The 20,668-nt window shown below is 37.7% G+C and overlaps 1 protein-coding gene across 8 annotated transcripts in view; it reads right to left on the reverse strand.

Moving 5' to 3' along the window:
- Window positions 1–20,668, reverse strand: part of FRY (FRY microtubule binding protein) — a 463,051-nt gene that overhangs the window by 139,503 nt on the left and 302,880 nt on the right. For all 8 annotated transcript variants that reach the window (XM_086714061.1, XM_086714067.1, XM_086714035.1 and 5 more), the window contains 3 exons: window positions 11,662–11,765; window positions 11,076–11,184; window positions 9,067–9,153 (listed from right to left, as the gene is read on the reverse strand). In XM_086714061.1, coding sequence (XP_086570187.1) covers window positions 9,067–9,153; window positions 11,076–11,184; window positions 11,662–11,765 — 300 coding nt within the window. The remainder of the gene's footprint in view (window positions 1–9,066; window positions 9,154–11,075; window positions 11,185–11,661; window positions 11,766–20,668) is intronic.

Consider the following 20,668-nt stretch of genomic DNA (forward strand, 5'->3'; position numbering starts at 1 on the left):
CGTTAAATTGAGTTTCTGTCACTATTTGTTGGCACAGCAGAGGAAGACAACCGGAAAGATTTTCACCCTACTTGGAGGGTACGTTTGAGAGGGTCATGCTCATCCTGTTTGGGGAATCCTGGTGAACCTCAAAGGGAAAGGCCTTCATCCTCTGGAGCAGCTGCAACTAAGGGAAACTGAGGTAAATAAAGGGCTCATAGGTCTCCTGAGGGAGAGAGATGCCCTGTGTGTTAATTCACAAAGACTGAATGAAAACAAACAGGAGTTACAAATGTGAATCACAAAATAAAAATGGTCTGCTCTGAATTGCAGGTTGATGACTCTTGATTCAAAAAGACTGGCAAGTTTGAAAATAAATTTTAAAAGTTCAATGCTGCTGAACTTGTTACTGATAAAAAACACATGGGCTTATAAGAAGAAATGCCATTCGGGGCCAGATCTTTATCATCCTCAGACTCAGGTAAGGCATAATAGTGGCTCTGAAAGATGACTGAGAGATGGTTGCTACTAGTAGCAATATCTTAAAAGGTCAGAAAGTACTAAAACATCTGTACTTCCTTAACGGCCACGTGTGATGCGTTTATACTCAAATTTTCATGAAGTAATACAAGAATACACATTGCATGAAGTAATGTTTCCAAAGCAGGCTACTACCTAACAGCAGAAAATAATAATTATTGCTACCAACAACGATACTCTAGTTAGAATTTACTGAGCCGCTAAAATCTATCTGGAATTGCTCATTAGTTCTCATTTCAAAAACAGCCAGGCAACGAAAGTGTAATTATTCCTATTTTTCAGGTGAAGAAACTGAGGCCATACAAGAAGTAGGTGGGAAGCTATACCCAAGTCAAGTTTGCCCCAGTTGCCTATTCTGTGATATAAGATTACATCCTATAACAAAAAAACAATACAGACTTCTTTTCATTTTGAAACCATTCAACCTTCAAGGGACACTGATATTTTAACCAGGATTTGGTGAACAATTTTCTGGCTCATTGGTGCTGATCCAATGTGTACTTTATGATTTTATAGCCTTCAATAATATTCTGTCTCCAGTTTCTAGAAGGAAACAGTATTGACTTTAAAAGATTTAACTGTGTATTAAAAGTCCATTCATTTCCCCATTCATTTTAGTAGTTCATGACATGTATTCTAGGCTTATGTATCTTTCTCCAGACATAGTAATGTTTTGGGTGAGGAAGTGGAATGTTCAATTCGGGAAATGCAATACAAATAGAATAACTGTGGATTGCTGTCACTGGCCAAGTCTGTTATTTGCAAGTGGTATATCCAATTCATGAACTGCCCTGGCCAGTTCTCTGAGTTTTCCTTCCTTCTGGATAACACTGGGACATATATTTTCAATTTAGCTTCACAATTTCTTTTTGTATTTTATATAGTTTTGCATCGTACCTCTCCATTTTATTATTTGTCTACTCTTAGGAAATTATGTAACTCTTCTAAGTCCAAGTCTCAGCTTCCTTTCTATAAAATGAAGATAGTGATACCTAGTGATCACGCAGGGCTATGGTAAGGATTAATGCCTGAAAAGTTCCTGCCGGTAATTATATATTCTTAGGTTTGAATCTACACTTGATTTTTTTAAAGCCAGGTTTATAGAGACATAATTTGCATAGAGTAAAACATACACAGTTGCACAGTTCTTTGACTTTTGAGAAACTTATACAGTCAGGTAACTGTCATCACATTCAAGATATAAAGTTATTTCCATCATCCCCAAAAGTTCCCTCATGCCTCTTTAGAGTCAGTCCACTTTCCATCCCAGCCTCTGACAGTCATTGTCTAATTTCTGCCTTCTAGTATCTCACCTTTTCCAGAATGGAATGCAACAGTACATAGTCTTTTGTGTCTTGCTTCTTTGACATAGCATCAAGCTTTTGAGACGTTGTTGCAATAGAAGTCATTTGTTCCTTTGTTTGTTTTCATTGCTGAATAGTATTCCACTACATTGATGATGCACACAACTTGTTCAGCCACTCACTAGGTGTTGAACATGAGTTACTTTCCTGTTTTTAGTTATATCAATAAAGCTTATTCTAAAATTTATAGGGAAAGTATAAGGAATGAGAATAACCAACAGAATGCTGAAAAAGAAGAAAAAAAATGGAGGACTAGTATGTCCTCATTTAAAAATGTTTATTCTATGAATAAATATTCATAGAAACCTTTTTGGAACTTTCGGAGCTTTAATTTCTCTTGGATAAATACCTTGGAGTAGAAATGGTGGATCATACAGTAAGCGTATGTTTAAATTTAAAGGAAATTGCCGAACTGTTCTCTAAAATGGTGGTGCCTTTTTGTGTTCTCACCAAAGTAGTATCAAGTTCCAGGTGCTCAACATCCTTCTCAGCACGTCTCAGTGTGGTTTTAACTTGCATTTCCCTCATGACTAATGATGTTGAACATCTTTTCATAGGTTTATCAGTCATTTGTATGTCTTCTTTGGGGAAGAGGCTGTTCATTTTGCCCATTTAAAAAATGGAGTTCTTACTGTTGAGCTGTGAGAGTTCTTTATATGTTAGATACAAGTGCTTTATCGATATGTTTTGCAAATAGTTTCTTCCCAGTCAGCTACTCTATGCTTTATTAACAGTCTCTCTTAAAGTGCAGACATATTTTTATTATGATGTTTGATTTACCAATTTTTTTTTTTTTTTGTAATTCATGATTTTTGTGCCCTAAGACATTTTTGTCCACTCAAAGATTACAAAGATTTTATCGTATGTTTTCTGCTGGAAGATTTATAATGTTGGATTTTACACTTAGGTTTGCGATACATTTTGACTTAATTTTTGCTTACTGTGCAAATTATGGATTGAACTTCATTATTTTGCAAGTGGATGTCCAATTGTTCAGCACCATTCATTGAAAAGGCTACCCTTTATCCATGGAAATAACTTGAAAATGTTGTTGAAAATAAAGTGGCCATATATATGTGGGTCTATTTTTGGAGTCTCTTTTCTGTTCCATTAGTCTTTAAAATCACTTTTCTGCCAGTACTACGCTATTGTAGCTTTTCAGTATGTTTGGAAATCAGGATATACTAGTCCTCCAATTTTTCTTCTTCTTTTTCAGCATTATGTTGGTTATTCTAATTCCTTATACTTTCCGTATAAATTTTAGAATAAGTTTGTTGATTTCTATAGAAAATCCTATAAGGATTTTAACTGGGATTATTAATGGGATTATCGTTTAACATATATAGATTAATTTGGGGACAACTGACCTTTTTATAGTCTTCAATCTTTCAGTCCACAAATAGTATTTCTCTCTGTTTATTTGGGTTGTCTATGATTTTCCTCAACATCTTTTACTTTTCAGTACACAAATCTTATATATAATTGTTAGCTTTAGTGCTAAGTACTTTGTTTTCATTGCTGTGATAAATTCTTCAATTTCTTTTTTTTTTCTTTTTTTAATTTACATCCAAGTTAGTTAGGATATAGTACAATAATGATTTCAGGAGTAGATTCCTTACCCACTTAGCCCATCCCGTCTCCCACAACCCCTCCAGTAACTCTCTGTTTGTTCTCCATATTTAAGAGTCTCTTATGTTGTCCTCCTCCCTGTTTTTATATTATTTTTGCTTCCCTTCCCTTTTGTTCATCTGTTCTGTGTCTTAAAGTCCCCATATGAGTGAAGTCATATGATATTTTTCTTTCTCTAATTTCACTTAGCATAATACCCTCTAGTTCCATCCACGTAGTTGCAAATGGCAAGATTTCATTCTTTTTGATTGCCGAGTAATACTCCATTGTATATATATACCACATCTTCTTTATCCATTCATCCATCGATGGACATTTGGGCTCTTTCCATACTTTGGCTACTGTTGATAGTGCTGCTATAAACATTGGGGTGCATGCCCCCTTCAAAACAGCATACCTGTATCCCTTGGATAAACACCTAGTAGTGCAATTGTTGGGTCACAGGGTAGTTCTATTTTTAATTTTTTGAGGAACCTCCATACTGTTTTCCAGAGTGGCTGCACCAGCTCGCATTCCCACCAACAATGCAAAAGAGATCCTCTTTCTCCACATCCTCACCAACATCTGCTGTTGCCTGAGTTGTTAATGCTAGCCATTCTGACAGGTGTAAGGTGGTATCTCATTGTGGTTTTGATTTGCATTTCCCTGATGATGAGTGAAGCTGAGCATTTTTTCATGTGTCGGTTGGCCATCTGGATGTCTTCTTTGGAGAAGTGTCTATTCCTATCTTTTGCCCATTTCTTCACTGGATTATTTGTTTTCTGGGTGTTGAGTTTGTTAAGTCTTTATAGATTTTGGATACTAGCCCTTTATCTGATATGTAATCTGAAAATATCTTCTCCCATTCTCTTGGTTGCCTTATAGTTTTGCTGATTGTTTCTTCACTGTGCAAAGCTTTTTATTTTGATGAGGTCCCAATAGTTCATTTTGTTTCCCTTGCCTCCAAAGATGTGTTGAGTAAGAAGTTGCCACGGCCAAGATCAAAGAGGTTTTTGCCTGCTTTCTCCTCGAGGATTTTGGTGGCTTCCTGTCTTACATTTAGGTCTTTCATCCATTTTGACTTTATTTTGCGTATGGGGTAAGTAAGTGGTCCAGGTTCATTTTTCTGCATGTCGCTGTCCAGTTTTCCCAGCACCACTTGCTGAAGAGACTGTCTTTATTCCATTGGATATTCTTTCCTGCTTTGTCTTTCCTGCTGGCCATATGTTTGTGGGTCCATTTCTGGGTTCTCTGTTCAGTTCCACTGATCTGAGAGTCCGTTCTTGTGCCAGTCCCATACTGTCTTGATAATTACAGCTTTGTCGTATAGCCTGAAGTCTGGGATTGTGATGCCTCCTGCTTTGGTTTTCTTTTTCAAGATTGCTTTGGCTATTCAGGGTCTTTTCTTGTTCTGTACAAATTTTAGGATTGTTTGTTCTAGCTCCGTGAAAAATGCTGGTGTTATTATGATAGGGATTGCATTGACTATGTAGATTGCTTTGGGTAGTATCGACATTTTAACAATATTTGTTCTTCCTATCCAGGAGCATGGAATCTTTTTCCATTTTTTTTGGTGTCTTTTTCAATTTCTTTCATTAGGTTTCTATAGTTTTCAGTGTATAATTTGTCACCTCTTTGGTTAGATTTATTCCTAGGTATTTTATGGCTTTTGGTGCAATTGTAAATGGGATCGATTCCTTGATTTCTCTTTCTGTTGCTTCATTGTTGGTGTATAGGAATGCAACCAATTTCTGTGCATTGATTTTATATCTTGCAACTTTTCTGAATCCATGGATCAGTTCTAGTAGTTTTTTGGTGGAATCTTTTGGGTTTTCCATATAGAGTATCATGTCATCTGTGAAGAGTGAAAGTTTGACCTCCTCCTGGCCGATTTGGATGCCTTTTATTTCTTTGTGTTGTCTGATTGCTGAGGCTAAGACTTCCAATACTATGTTGAATGACAGTGGTGAGAGTGGACATCCCTGTCTTGTTCCTGACCTGAGGGGGAAAGCTCTCAGTTTTTCCCCATTGAAGATATCAGCGTTTGGTCATTCATATATGGCTTTTATGATCTTGAGGTATGATCCTTCTATCCCTACTTTCTTGAGGCTTTTTATCAAGAAAGGATGCTGTATTTTGTCAAATGCTTTTTCTGCATCTATTGAGAGGATCATGTGGTTCTTGTCCTTTCTTTTATTGATGTGAAGCACATTAATTGTTTTGTGGATATTGAACCAGCCTTACATCCCAGGTATAAATCCCACTTGGTCGTGGTGAATAATTTTTTTAATGTATTGTTGGATCTGGTTGGCTAATATCTTGTTGAAGATTTTTGCATCCATGTTCCTCAGGGAAATTGGTCTATAGTTCTCCTTTTTAGTGGGGTCTCTGTCTGGTTTTGGAATCAAGGTCATGCTGGCTTCATAGAAAGAGTTTGGAAGTTTTCCTTCCATTTCTATTGTTTGGAACAGCTTCAAGAGAATAGGTGTTAACTCTTCCTTAAATGTTTGGTAGAATTCCCCTGGAAAGCCATCTGGCCTTGCACTCTTGTTTTTTAGAGATTTTTGATTACTAATTCGACTTCTTTACTGGTTATGGGTCTGTTCAAATTTTCCATGTCTTCTTGTTTCAGTTTTGGTAGTGTATATGTTTCTAGGAATTTGTCCATTTCTTCCAGATTGCCCATTTTATTGGTGTATAATTGCTCATAATATTCTCTTATTATTGTTTTTATTTCTGCTGTGTTGGTTGTGATCTCTCCTCTTTCATTCTTGATTTTATTTATTTGGGTCCTTTCCTTTTTCTTTTTGATCAAACTGGCTAATGGTTTATCAATTTTGTTAATTCTTTCAAAGAACCAACTTCTGGTTTCATTGATCTGTTCTACTGATATTTTTGGTTTCAATAGCATTGATTTCTGCTCTAATCTATATAATTTCCTGTCTTCTGCTGGTTTTGGTTTTGGCTGTTCTTTAAGGTATAAGGTTAGGTTGTATATCTGAGACCTTTCTTCCTTCTTTAGGAAGGCCTGGATTGCTATATACTTCCCTCTTATGACCGCCTTTGCTGTGTCCCAGAGGTAACATTGTTTGGTTTCTAATTGTTCATTACCATAATATAGAAATACATTGATTTTATATATTTATCTTTTTTTTTTTTTTTTTTTTTTAAGTAGGCTCCTTCCCAACTTGGGGCTTGAACTCATGGCCCTGAGATGAAGAATCTCAAGCTCTACCAAATGAATCAGACAGGTGCCCCTCTATATTTATCTTGTATCCTACAAACCTTCTAAAAATTTTTTCAAATTATTTTTATTTTTGAGAGGCAGAGAGAGACAGGGCATAAGTTGGGGTGGGGCAGAGAGAGAGGGAGACACAGACTCTGAAGCAGGCTGCAGGCTCTGAACTGTCCGCATAGAGCTCAATGCAGGGCCTGAACCCACGAATGGCAAGATCATGACCTGAGCCAAAGTTCGACGCTCAATTGACTGAGCCACTCAGGCACCCCTATCCTACAAACTGTCTAAAATAATGTATTAGCTAAGCCGATTTTCTGTAGAGTCTTTGGCAGTTTCTACATATGCAATCATGTTGTCTGTGAATAAAAAAGAGTTTTGTTTCTTCATTTCCAATCCTTATGCCTTTTATTTCTTCTTTTTGTCTCTGGTGCTGGCTAGGACATCCAGTTACATGTTATTTCAGGTCATGACAAAAATTAGAGAAATGGATGACCTAGAAACTTCTCACAGATGAGTAAGTTCTTATGATGATGAAGATGCATATAGAAGCCATCTCAGTCTGAACTAAAATGGGACACTTATCTGGAAATTACTGGACTGTTGAGTGGTGATGCACTATAAACTTTGTAGTAAGATAATCATTTACATCTCTAGGCACTGTTCCACAAGCTATTTCCAAAATATGATTTAAGACACAATTTGAATATGTTTCTTGGGCAACTGTGACCTACAACATATTTTATCAAGTGTGACATCTACTTTATAGACTATCCTCATCCTTGTGTGTGCTCTTGAGTGAGATCACAGATATGCCTTTAAGCTTCTAATCACCAACTAGTGATAAACTCTTCCATAACCATATAAGCTCAGGAGAAATGGAAGAAGATACTCAAATGTCTTTTTGTAGTTTTAAAAATTAAAAACCCCATAATTCCAATTGTTCTGCACAAAGAGGCTAACCAATTATTCATTGACTGAGGAGTCTGAGGAAAGAATAAAGGGTAAATTTTATACATGGTGATGATGATGGTAGCTTTCAGTATGTTCTTTTTAGACTAATAACCTGGTAATTCTGAGGGCTGTTAAAGCCATGACCCCTGAGAAGTGAAAAATATTTTGAGAAACTTCCCAGCAGGAGAAGACTCTTTACCTAGGGTTCTGGGCCCCATTCTAGCCCAAATGTTCTGGATTGGCATCAACTCTGTCCCTCTTCCCTTGACCCTGGCTGTAGCCATTCCAGAAGACTGTGATGTCATTAGACACAAGACAAAAACTCCCATTTTGGGGCTTTTCCAGCTGTCCCTAGACACATGGCAACCTTAGCACAAAGAAGAGAATACAGGCTGTGGAACCAGGAGATGTGGTTCCTTTTGCTATTAACCAGGTGCTGATTTCGAGCCTCTGTCCTTACTGACAGAATGAAGGAGCCAGACAAAATAGTACAGTGATGATACGAACATTCTTTTTTAAAAAAAACTTCTATGGTGGGTTGTTTTTTTGTTTTTTTTTTTGGTTTGGTTTGTTTTTTTTTTTGGTTTTGTTTTGTTGCTTAAGAGCTTGTAATGTCACAGTATCACAATTATTCTATGAGTGATCTAGAAAAGTATTTTGTTCATTTTCCTGGCAAAAAAAGCTGAAGCTCAGAGATAAATGTCTTAGAGCTAGTTTAAGTGGTAAGGCCTGTGTCAAGGGGCAAATCCAATACTGTTGCCTTCTGGTTTAGCGTTCTTTCTACAGTATCATAGGGAAAAGACTGCAAAGAGGCACCCTGCCAGGCACAGTTCTGTTGGCCACCAGTGTTCTTAAAGTTTAAACTGGGATGTGCTTCTCATTTGCATAGGTCACTCCAACCATGTGTTGTGCCCATCACTTTCAGGATCTGCCTGGTCCTTGAGTTGTGACGCTGCCACAGAAACATAGATCCATACATCACTCGATTTCATTCGATTCTAGTATTTTATTATCACATGCGTTCATTCTTCTCTGTTTCAACACTTCCCAGGACTCAACTTGTTCATCTGCATCAAAACAGCTATAAGTACTGACTTGTCTAAAAGAAAACACCGTGACCTGTAGTGGCAAATTATCTTTTGGGGCAAGGTTTGCTCTATCATCCGAGCACAGAATATGGTGGCACATAAACTTGCTTTCATCCTAAGTCTGTTCACCCAAAACCTGACTCCTGAAATTCCATCATCTATGATTGTTAGTCAAATAAACACGGACAGAAAGAAACAGAAGACTTTTCAAGAAAATGGCCTTCGCCCTATTCCCCAAAGTCGCAAAGCAAAGGTACGGCTCGGTTAGAGGTACATAAAAGGATCATTTCATTCATACCTCTGGGTTGAGGCTGAAAGCTTTTGCTGGTTTTCCCACACAGAGAAAATCAAAAATAATTTCTTTCATGGCAAAATCTAAGCGTTCCTGTAGTGGAAAAGAGACAACAAAACAAAGATTTTAAAATACAAATTCAGTGTGAAGTGTCTATTTTCATGTTAGGCCACCAACAGGTGGTTGCTACAAGAAGCAAGATGCTGTTCAGTTTTATGCATCAAGAGAATCCCTGAAGGAAGACCATGCCCCTTAGAGCCTTGGGTGAAGCTGCCCATTTTCATGTGATGTACAGAGATGCTTTTGTTATGTAAAATGTGGAATTTAGCCCCTAAAGCCTGGAATGACTAATGAGAAAACAAAAAGCAAAAAACAAATCCCCCAAATGAAAAACCAAAACACTTGGAATGTCTGGGCTTAAATACAGTCTCAACACTTTCTGCTTGTAAAGCAAATGCTGATCACCTCTTGAAACTCAGTTTAAAATATATGTTTAAAAATACCACTGCAAAATGACCATCTTCTCCTATTCTCTAACGTTTCAAATCCTTGGGCTCATATTATAATGGACAATGTCTGAAAGCGAAACGAACAATCAACAAATAAGACATACTATGATTACGTAAGTGAGAAAGCAGAAGCCAGATTCTGATGGTTTGAGACAGTGGCTGCTATGATATGACTGGTTCATTTTAAACAATATTCTGGAATAAGCAAAACACATTCTCAGGCACGTGATAACTATATGCAGAAAAATCACATTAATTCATCTGCCCAAAAAGCAAGAAACGTCTTTTTCCTAAGAGCAAATATGACAGAGGCATCTCATTATCCGAACACATAGAGAGATATTATACATTACTAGTCTGTGAAGTAACGACTGACCCTTACATCTTTATGTCAATGTCAATTGTACTAATAGTATTTTCATGCCTATAATTTCCCTTTATCCACACAGCATTCTGAAGTACACTGGGCGAGCATTTCCCTCCACGTTTTACAGTTCATTTTACAGTTCAAGACACAGAAGAAAGATGCTCTCTGACTTGTTTAAGGGTATAGAGCTGGCTTGTAGCAGAGGCTGAACTGGGATAATTATCTTTTCACATTGTTCTGTAAGTCACGAGGAAGTCAAAGTTGGGATATAACCATTTACCCACAAAGTGTGATTTAAAAAGTAAAAATCTTGGGTCTAAATAGTAAACTAAATACTAAAATCTATGTTTACCATTATTGGACCCAGTTTTTAAGGAAATTAGTACCTGTAAGTTCTTAGAAAAGTTCCTGGCAGGGGCGCCTGGGTGGCTCAGTTGGTGAAGCATCTGTCTTCAGCTCAGGTCATGATCTCATGGCTCCTGAGTGCAAGCCCCTCATCAGGCTTTGTGCTGACTGCTCAGAGCCTGGAGCCTCCTTTGGATTCTGTGTTTTTGTCTGTCTCTGCCCCTTCCCTGCTCATGCTCATGCTCTGCCTCTCCCTCTCTCTCTCTCTCTCAAAAATAAATAAACATTAAAAAATTAAAAAAAAAGTTCCTGGCAAAGAGTAAGTGCTTGATAAATTCTAATATTCCTACTCATGCTTCTTTCTCACGGGGTGAAAGAGCATTTTTCTTTACTCCTCAAATTTCACAAAGCAATCTTTTGATTTCCTCCAAACACCAGACTCTTGGCTTCCTCCTGACTTGCAGAATCCAGAGCAGAGCATCGGGACAAAACAGGGACTGGGAGTCAAGAGGCCCTTTTACTAATAGGTTCTATGGCCTTGGATGAGTCACTTAAACTCTCTCCGCTCCTTCATGTGACAGACGCTGAAAACACTTGACGTACCCATGGCACTATTTGTTTTGAAGAAAAAAAAAAAAAAAAGCTACGTGTGAAAACACTGACAACACTATCCTGCAAAGTCTTTCCACATAAGCTATTACTTCAGACTTTTCACCTGGTAGCACTTGCTAGGAAGGAGACTGGCTACTTGAAGGCAGTTAGATCATTCCCACTACCAGAAGCTTCTCCATTACCTGGGCAATGAACTGGATGATTTTCACAAAGATGTTCAGAGGCATATCCCTTGGCACCACACCACGGGACCCTTTGGGGAAAAGTGTTGTGATGATGGTTATAAGACGGCTGAAAGATAGGGAGAAAAAAAGAGAACACAAGCAAGATTGGCTGAGCTCCAGTTCTGTAAGTGAAAATGGCAGATGTTTCATCTTATCTAAGTATCAGAGAGAATTCAGAAAAAGAAAACAAACCACTTCATCCCTTTTTCATCAGCATAATTACTCTATCAAGTTTTTCTGCAAAACTAAGGGCAGTTGGAAGATCATAGCCATGTGCTTTGTTAACACGGTGAATGCAACCTTGGCCGTGGAAGCTTGCCGTCCTAGTAGAGGCCAAAGTTTCTGTAATGGCTGCTGAGCTACTGACTAAGCAAAGACTGAAAATGTCCTTAGGACTTAGATCTTTTAGAAAGTGTCAACTTTGAATAGTTTTTACTTTGGTTAATACAGGTAGCAGTAAAACAAAACACCCTCTTTATTGGCTGAGTAATGGTTACCACTAACTCAGTGAGGTAGTTACCATTAACCTAAACCAGATCCTTACCTCTGAGTAGCTGTGTTGCTTTCACATTTAATTCGAATCATGTAAACCCAGAGTAATCTGTATAGAGATTCCAGTGCAACCCGAGCCATCTTGGGGTCTTTATTCTGCAACAGAAACCAGGATGTAAGATAGCATTAGATTTAAGATTTAATTAATATTAGGTGGTAAAAAAAAAAAAAAGATTAAATGGTACTGTATGAAATGTATGGAGATTATTCTTTTCTGAATGGCTTAGAAATGCAGGGCCCCTACAAGGCACTGCATCATCTGGGATTTATGGAGTATTTGCGTCCGGGTGTCCATTGTGTAAATAATCTATGAGGAGGGATCCAAATAGCCATGAGGGCAGGGCAGAGTGGTTCCGGGGGAAGTCATGTCATTCTCTCTTTTGCCAAGGTGAATACTTGAAATTGCCTTCTTCCTCCAGCCCTAGGGAACCTGTATTCTCTAGCACTAAGAGAATAATTAATCTCTTCTTTCTAGTGTTGATTATGCCCTTGTAAACATTGTTTTTGTTTTGATTCCCCAAGTTCCCTACCCACCCCCCCACTGCCTGAACCTAATTACCCACCAACATTTATTGAGATGAATGTGTACTAGGCACTGTGTTAGAACATGGGATATAGAGATAAAAGATAATCCCTTTCCCTAAGTTGTTTACAGCCTCTGGGGGATGGGCGATGGATAAAAAGCAATCAACTCTAAGGCAGTAGAAAAAACTGGTAGGCACAGGAGCTAAAGAATGAAAACAGAAAGAAAGACAAGCTATGGCAAGCTCAAGGAAAGTCAGGAAAAATTTTCAGGGGCACATGAAAACTCAGAGGAACTTTAATCCAATCATTTACTCATGTGTTCATTCAACAAACATTTGAGTGGCTACAGTGGGCCAGGTACTGTGCTTGGCACAATATGAAACTTTGCACGGTGTAAAAGGATGATGGGAAGGGAGAGCGTGTGGAAGCTAAGAGAGCTGAAGAAGACCGGTCATGTCTCACACCCTGGCAATAGTTTGTATTCCAGTGCCTAGGGCCAGATGAAGGAGCAGGGGCTGATGAGGGTTATGAGGAAGGCAAGGGTGATGTGTGGGACCCTGCATGCCAGGTTAACAAAGGGGACCAGGGTTCTCCTGATGGTGACAGGAAGCCACTAAGATCAAGGAGACCACGGAAGAAGTCCCCACACCGTGGAGAAAGGAACAGAGGCAGGAGACCAACTGTGACAGAGCTGCTGGCTTCTGGGTAATAACAGGCCAGAGAGGAAGCAACGAATTCTTTCCTCACTGTCCTGTCTCAACCTAATCATATTCCTCTTGATTTAAAAATCATGCACTGGATAGTTTCCCTGATGCCTGTGGGATCCAGGTAACATTTCTTGGCATGGCATAACTGACCAGTCAATATGTAGCTCTAATCTACCTTTTCTGCCTCCATCCTGCTTTTCCCCCACAAGCTTCCTCAACTGTGGCCAGGCCATGTTCATTCCATTTCCATGTCAAGAGTGGGTTCCTTCACCCCTTGCCCCTGCCTCCTTCTTTTCTATCAGGTGAACCCTACTCCTTCACAGTCAACTTGAACATCCCCTCTTTTGTGCAGGCTTCTCTGTTCCTCCCCAGGGTCCTCAATCTCATACCATTAAAGCTAATTTTTCTGTCCTGAATGTCTTCTGACCTTCAAACGACCTCTAGCAAATGGTCTTGTTTAGATGTCGGAAAGGAAGGGGCATTATTTACTGTAATATCTATTAGAATTCCTGCCATTCTTCAAGGGGTCGATAAGTTGTTTCCTAAACCGTGTTTAAATGTCACTTTTAACTGTCTTACAAGTTTTTTGCTCTTACGTTACTTCTCTTCCCTTATTTATTTATCTTGTCATAATTGTCTTAGCTGTTTTATTCTTAGTGTAGATAATTTGGTACTGATTTTTGTAGAATTCATAAGTGTTTAGACATAAAGTTTATTTTTAGGCTATTTATGTAAATAAATTTTACGGAGAAGACTATAGAGAGTAGTTTTTTAGATTTAGGAAAAGTGGATTTCTTACGTCAAATTTTTGGTGTGATCATTATTATAAAATTCTAAATTTCCACATGCATTTAGGTCTGTTTTTAGAATTTTATTAGTCTGTCCATTCATGTGCTAATACCACATTATTTTCAGTTTAACATGTGTTTTATTACTAGATTATACACCTGAAACTAATATTACACTGTGTGTTCACTAACTGGAACTTTTCTAGCTCTAGGGAAAAAAAGGCTCCGACTTTTTTTTAAGGCCCCAACTTTTTTAAAGCATACATTTATATACAAAGGACAATTTTTTGCTTGTTTGATTTGCCTGTTTGGTTACATAAAGAAACTTTAAGTAAACGACTAAACTGTAAAGTTGCATTTAAAATATTCCATCATTAAAAAAATTGGGGTTATTGTGTTTTTCTAGATTTTTAAAATTTTTAATTTTTTTTTAAAGTTTACTTATTTATTTTGAGAGAGAGGGAGGGAGGAAGGGGGGGGAGAGAGAGAGAGAGCAAGCATATAAGCAGAGGAGGGGCAAAGAGGATTCCAAGCAGCCTTCTTGCTGACACCACACAGAGCCCAATCTGGGACTCAAACTCATGAGCTGTGAGATCACAACCTGTGCTGAAATCAGGAGTCGGACACTTAAGCGACTGAGCCACCCAGGCATCCCCTTCCTTAAGGGACTTCTAATCACCTCCTGGATGTCTCTGTTCCGTGATGTAGTATATGAGGGGGCCTTTGGCAATCTGGCTCCCCCATTACTACCTCCTAGGTTTGGTGCACACCATGTCATTATACCCCTTCTGCAATTTCCTAAATGCCTCAAATGCCTTCCTACCCCTGGTCTATTTGGAAAACTTCTATTCCCTGGAGAGATTCAGTTAGGTGTTATCTCCTCTGTTAAATCCTCTACTATTACAACAACTATTTCTCCTCCCCTGCCCCCCCACCCGCTGCAGAGAGACTGCCAAGTGCCTCTACCCTCTGCTTCCATAATGTTGTTCTACCCCTTTATGTTTCTTACCAGACTGTGAACTCCAGAATTTTGGTTTGTTCATTTTTGTGTCCTCAATGACTGCCATACAACAGGCTATCAGTAAACATCAATGTAAAAAAAGCAGACTGTGAGTAGTTGCAGAACAACTTGATGCATAAGCAAGATGTCTTTATCTAGAACCTATACAAGGAGGCAGTTTGAGACAGTGGCATAGAACCATCCTGAACTTACCTCCTCCTAAGGACACAACAAATCTATACTACATACGGAACAGTTCCCCCTGGAAAGAACTTGAGAACTAGCTGAACAGCTACTTTACAACAAAGGGTAAAAGAGCCACGTCAGGACAGGTAGGAGAGGCAGATACGTGGTCTTGACAAAAAAATCCTACCCTCAGAGTGGTGACCCACCACGGGGAGGGGTCTCATGAATAAGGAATTCCTCCCTGAGGAGCATGGAGTTTGTTTCCACATTAGCCACCCCATCCCTTGGGACCTGCATCAGAGAAATGAGCCCCCAAATGGGTCACTTGGAAAATGAACAGGGCTTATATCCACGAGAGCAATAGGGCGGGAGGGAAAGAGAGAGTTTCTGCTCTTAAAAGGCTCACATGCAGATTCACTCTCCCTGGGACCCAGTGAAAAAGCAGCAGTTAGAGAAGAGCCTAGACCATATGTGAAGAAGATAAAGTTGCTGATATTAAGGCACGTGTTAGAAGGGCAAAAGACTGTTGGGACTCTGCCTAGGGATGGAGGTGCTGGTGGGTGACATTTTTACCTTCTTTCTCTACCTTGCTGGTGCTGGCACTGGGAAGTACTATTTTTGCACTCACTCTAACCAACCAGTGGCAACTCCCATCCCCCATGCCGCTGCTTTGGATTTGCACCTCTTGTGTTGCTCCTATAATGTCACCCCTGTGCCCCTTGACCTACCAAAGCCAGCACGTGTGCACAGCTCACACAAGGGGATGCCCTTGAGTTTTAGGCTCTGGTGGCCAGGGGGATTGCATTTCTAGACCCTATGAGTCTTAAACAACCAGAGAGACAGTTCCAGAGACAACCAAGAGCTAGGGCAAAGTTAAATATTAAGGTTCATTGCTTACATAGGGCCACCCCCTTAAGACTGGGTGAGATAGCTATTTTGCCTAACACATAGAAACAAACAGAGAGAGTCAAGCAAAATGAGGAAACAGAGGAATATATTCCCAACAAAAGAACAAGATAAAACCCAGGAGAAAAAAAAAAAAAAAAACTTTACTGAAATGGAGATATATAATATGCCTGATAAGGAGTTAAAGTAATGGTCATAAAGATGCTCACTGAACTGAGGAGAAGAATGGATGCACACAGAAAGATTTCAACATAGAAGAAAAATAAGAAAAGATCAGAAAGTCCCAAACAGAAGTCACAGAGCTGAAGAACACAACTGACTGCACTAAAAATATATATTTAAAAGGTTTAACAGCAGACTAGATGAGGCAGAAGGAAGAATCAGTGATCTGGGAGACAGGGCAGTAGAACTCACCCAAATAGAAAAGCAGAAAGAAAAAAATAATTAAAAAAAAAAAGATAGCTTAAGGGACCTATTAGACAACATCAAGCAGAATACAGGGCTTCCAGGAGGAAGAGAGAGAGAGAGAAAGGGGAAGAAAACTTATTTCAAGAAATAATGGCTAAAAACTTCCCTAAAAAACTTCCAAACAAGAATATTGTATGCGGCAAGATTATCATTTAGAATTAAAAAAGAGATAAGGATTTCTGCAGACAAGCAGAAGCTAAAGCAGTTCATCACCACTGAATTGGCCCTAAAAGAAATGTTGAAGAGACTGCATTAAGCTTAAAACAAAGGGCACACTAATTAGTGATAAGTGAACACATGAAAGTAAAAATCTCACAGGTAAAGGTAAATATATAGTAAAAAAAAAAGTGGACTAATCACAGTTAGTATGAATGTTAAAAGACATAGTAAAATAACAATATACTAATTACTTAAGGGATACACAGAGATGTAAAATGTGACATCAAAAACACAAAAATGCAGAGTTTTAGAATGCATTCAAACTTAACTTGCTATCAACTTAAAATAGACTATTAAATATATAGGCTGTTAGATGTCAGTCTCATGGTAACCACAAAGCAAAAACCTCTAAAAAGATACATAAAATATAATAAGGGGCATTGGGGTGGCTCAGTCAGTTAAGCTTCTGCCTCTTGATCTCGGCTTAGGTTACGATTTCACAGTTCGTGAGATTGAGCCTCACATCGGTCTCTGCACTTACAGCACGGATCCTGCTTGGGATTCTCTCTCCTCTCTCTCTGCCCATCCCCCACTTGCACTCTCTCTCTCAAAATAAATAAACTTAAAAAGATAATGAGAAAGGAATCTAAGCATAACACCACAGAAAGTCATCAAATCGCAAGGGTAAAAAGCAAAAGAAGGGAACAGAGAGAAACTACAAACAGCCAGAAAAAAATTAATAAAATAACAGTAAGTACAGACCTATGAGCAACTACTTTAAATGTAAATGGACTAAGTGCTCCCATCAAAAGACATCGGTTTGTTCAGTGGATAAAAAACCCAAGACTCATATATGCTGCCTATAAGAGATTCACTTTAGATGTAAGGACACATACAGACTGAAAGTGAAGGGATGGAACAAGATTCCATGCAAACAGAAACCAAAAGAAAGCTGCGGTAGCTGTCCTGACATCAGACAAAACAAACTTGAAAATAAAGACTATAATAAAAGACAAAGAAGGATATTACATAATGATAAAGGGGGTCAATCCAACAAGAAAATACAACATCCGTAAATATTTATACACCCAACATACAAGCACCTAAATGTATAAAATGAATATTAACAAACCTAAACGGAGAGACTGACAACAACACAATAGTAAGTAGGGAACTTTAAAGCCCCACTTACATCAATGGATAGATCACCTAGGCAGAAAATCAATAGGGAAATATTGGCTTTAAATCACACATTAGACTTTAAATGGTACATTACACTAGATGGACTTAATAGATGTATACAGAACATTCTTTCCCAAGTCAGTAGAAAACACAATTCTACTCAAGTGCATGTGGAACATTTGCCAAAAGAGATCATACGTTAGTCCACAAAACAAGTCTAAATAAATTTAAGAGGACTGAAATCATATCAAGCATCTTTTCCAACCATAGTACGAAGGTAAAAACCAATTACAAAAAGAAAATTGGAAAAATCACAAATATGGGGAGATTAAGCAGCATACTAATGAATAACCAATGAGTCAATGAGGAAATCAAAGAAGAAATTAAAAAAATACCTTGAGACAAACAAAAATGGAAATACAATGTACCAAAATCTATGGATACAACAAAAGCAGTTCTAAGAGGAAAGATTATATTGATATAGGCCTATCTCATGGAACAAGACAAATATCAAATAAGCAATCTAACTTTAAACCTAAAGTAACTGGACAAGAAGAACTGTTAAAGCCCAAAGTTATCAGAAGGAAGGAAATAACAAAGATCAGAGTGGAAATAATGAGATAGCAACTAAAAGATATAGAGAAGATCAATGAAACTAACAGCTGGGTCTTTGAAAAGGTAAACAAAATTGACAAGCTTTTGGGCTAGACTAAAAGAAAAATAGAGAGGGCTTAAATAAATAGAATCAGAAAATAAAGAGGAGAAATTGCAACTGATACAAATGAAATACAGAAGATCATAAAGGACTATTATGAACAATTATATGCCAACCACTTAGACAACATACAAGAACTAAATTAATTCCTAGAAACATATCATCTTCCAAAACTGAATCATAAATAGAAAAATCCGAACAGACCAATTACTAGTAAGGAAACTGAATCAGTAATAAAAAAACTCCCAACAAACAGAAGACCGGGACCAGATGGCTTCACTAGTGAATTCTACCAAACCTTCAAAGAAGGTTTAATATCAATCCTTCTTAAACTCTTCCAAAAACTTGAAAAGAAGGGAATACTCTCAAACTCATTTTATGATGTTAGCATTACCCTGATACTAAAACCAGACAAGAACACAACAACAACAAAAAAGAAAGTTACAGGCCAATATCCCTGATGAACATAGATGCCAAAATCCTCAACGAAATATCAGCAAACTGAATTCAAGAAGACATTTAAAGGATTATACACCATGATCAAATGGGATTTATTCCAGGGATGGAAAGATGGTTCTACATTTGCAAATCAATCAACATGATAAGCCACATTAACAAAATGAGGGATAAAAATCCTCTGACTTCCCAATAGATGAATAAAAGCATTTGATAAATTCAATATCCATTTATGATAAAAACTCACAACAAATTGAGTATAGAGGGAATGTACCTCGAAATAATAAGGGGCCATATATTGCAAGCCCACAGAATATCATACTCAGTGGTGAAATACTGAAAGCTTTTCCTTTAAGATCAGGAACAAGGCAAAGACACTCACTTTCACCACTTTTATTCAACATAGTATTGGAAGTCCTACCCAGAACAATTAGGCAGAAAAAAACAAATAAAAGTCATCAAAATTGGAAAGGAAAATGTAATACTATCACTATTTGCAGACAACATAATTTAATACATAGAAAAACCTAAAGACTCTACCAAAAAACTTACAATAAACAAATTCAGTAAAGGTGCAAGGTACAAAAGCAAAGTACAAAAATCTGCATGCTTAGACACTAACAACAAACTATCAGAAAGTGAAATTAATAAAATAATCCCATTAACAATTTCATCAAAAAAAATAAAATACCTAGGAATAAATTTAACCAAGGATGTGAAAGACTTGTACACTGAAAACTATAAGACATAGATGAAAGAAATTAAAGAAGACACAAATAAATGGGAATATATTCTATGCTCTAGATTAAAATAATTAATATTGTAAAAATTTCCATATTACCCCAAAGTAATTTACAGATTCAGTATAATCTCTACCAAAATTCCAATGCATTAAAACATTTTTTTTTAATGTTTATTTATTTTTGAAAGAGAGAGCATAAGCAGGGGAGGGGCAGAGAGAGAGGGAGACACAGAATCTGAAGCAGGCTCCGGGCTCTGAACTGTCAGCACAGAGCCTGATGTGGGCTTGAATTCATGAACAGCGAGATCATGACCTGAGCCTAAGTCAGATGCTTAACTGACTGAGCCACCCAGGCTCCCCTCCACTGGCATTTTTCATAGAAATATAACAATCCTAAAATTTGTGTGGTACCACAAAAGGTCCCAAGCAGTGAAAACAATCTTGAGAAAAACAAAGCTGGAGGCATTATGCTCCTTGATTTCAAAATACATCACAAAGCTATAGTAATCAAAATAGTATGGTATTGACATAAAAACAGACACATATATCAATGGACTAGAGGGCACAGAAATGAATACAAGCATACATGGTCAATTAATTTACAACAAAGGAGGCAAGAATATACAAGAAGAAAAACGTTTTTCAATAAATGGTGTGGGGAAACTGGACAGCCACATGCAAAAGAATTATATTTTACCACTATCTTATAATGTACACAAAAATTAACTAAAAGTAGATTAAGGACTTCAATGTAAGACCAGAAATCACAAAACTCTTAGAAGAAAACAGCAGTAAGTGCTAGACATTGGTCTTGGTGATATTTTTTGGATCTGACTCCAAAAGCAAAGGCAACAAAACAAAAATAAACAAATGGAACAACATCAAACTAAAAAGTGTCTGCCAAACAAGCAAAGGAAAACATCAACAAAATAAAAAGGCAACTTACTGAATGGGAGAAGGTATTTGCAAATCATATATCTGATAATGGGTTAATATCCATAATATATAAAGAACTCACACAGCTCAATAACAAAATACAAACGATCACATTAAAAACTGGGCAAAGGATCTGAATAGACACATCTCCAAAAAAAAAAAAAAAAAAAACACACAGATGGCCATCGGGTATGTGAAAAGATGCCCCAAACCATGCATTGTCAGGGAA

Source organism: Puma concolor, chromosome A1, assembly GCF_028749965.1.
Source record: "Puma concolor isolate L17-30 chromosome A1, mPumCon1.1.hap2, whole genome shotgun sequence".
In the NCBI taxonomy this organism is placed as follows: Eukaryota; Metazoa; Chordata; class Mammalia; order Carnivora; family Felidae; genus Puma; species Puma concolor.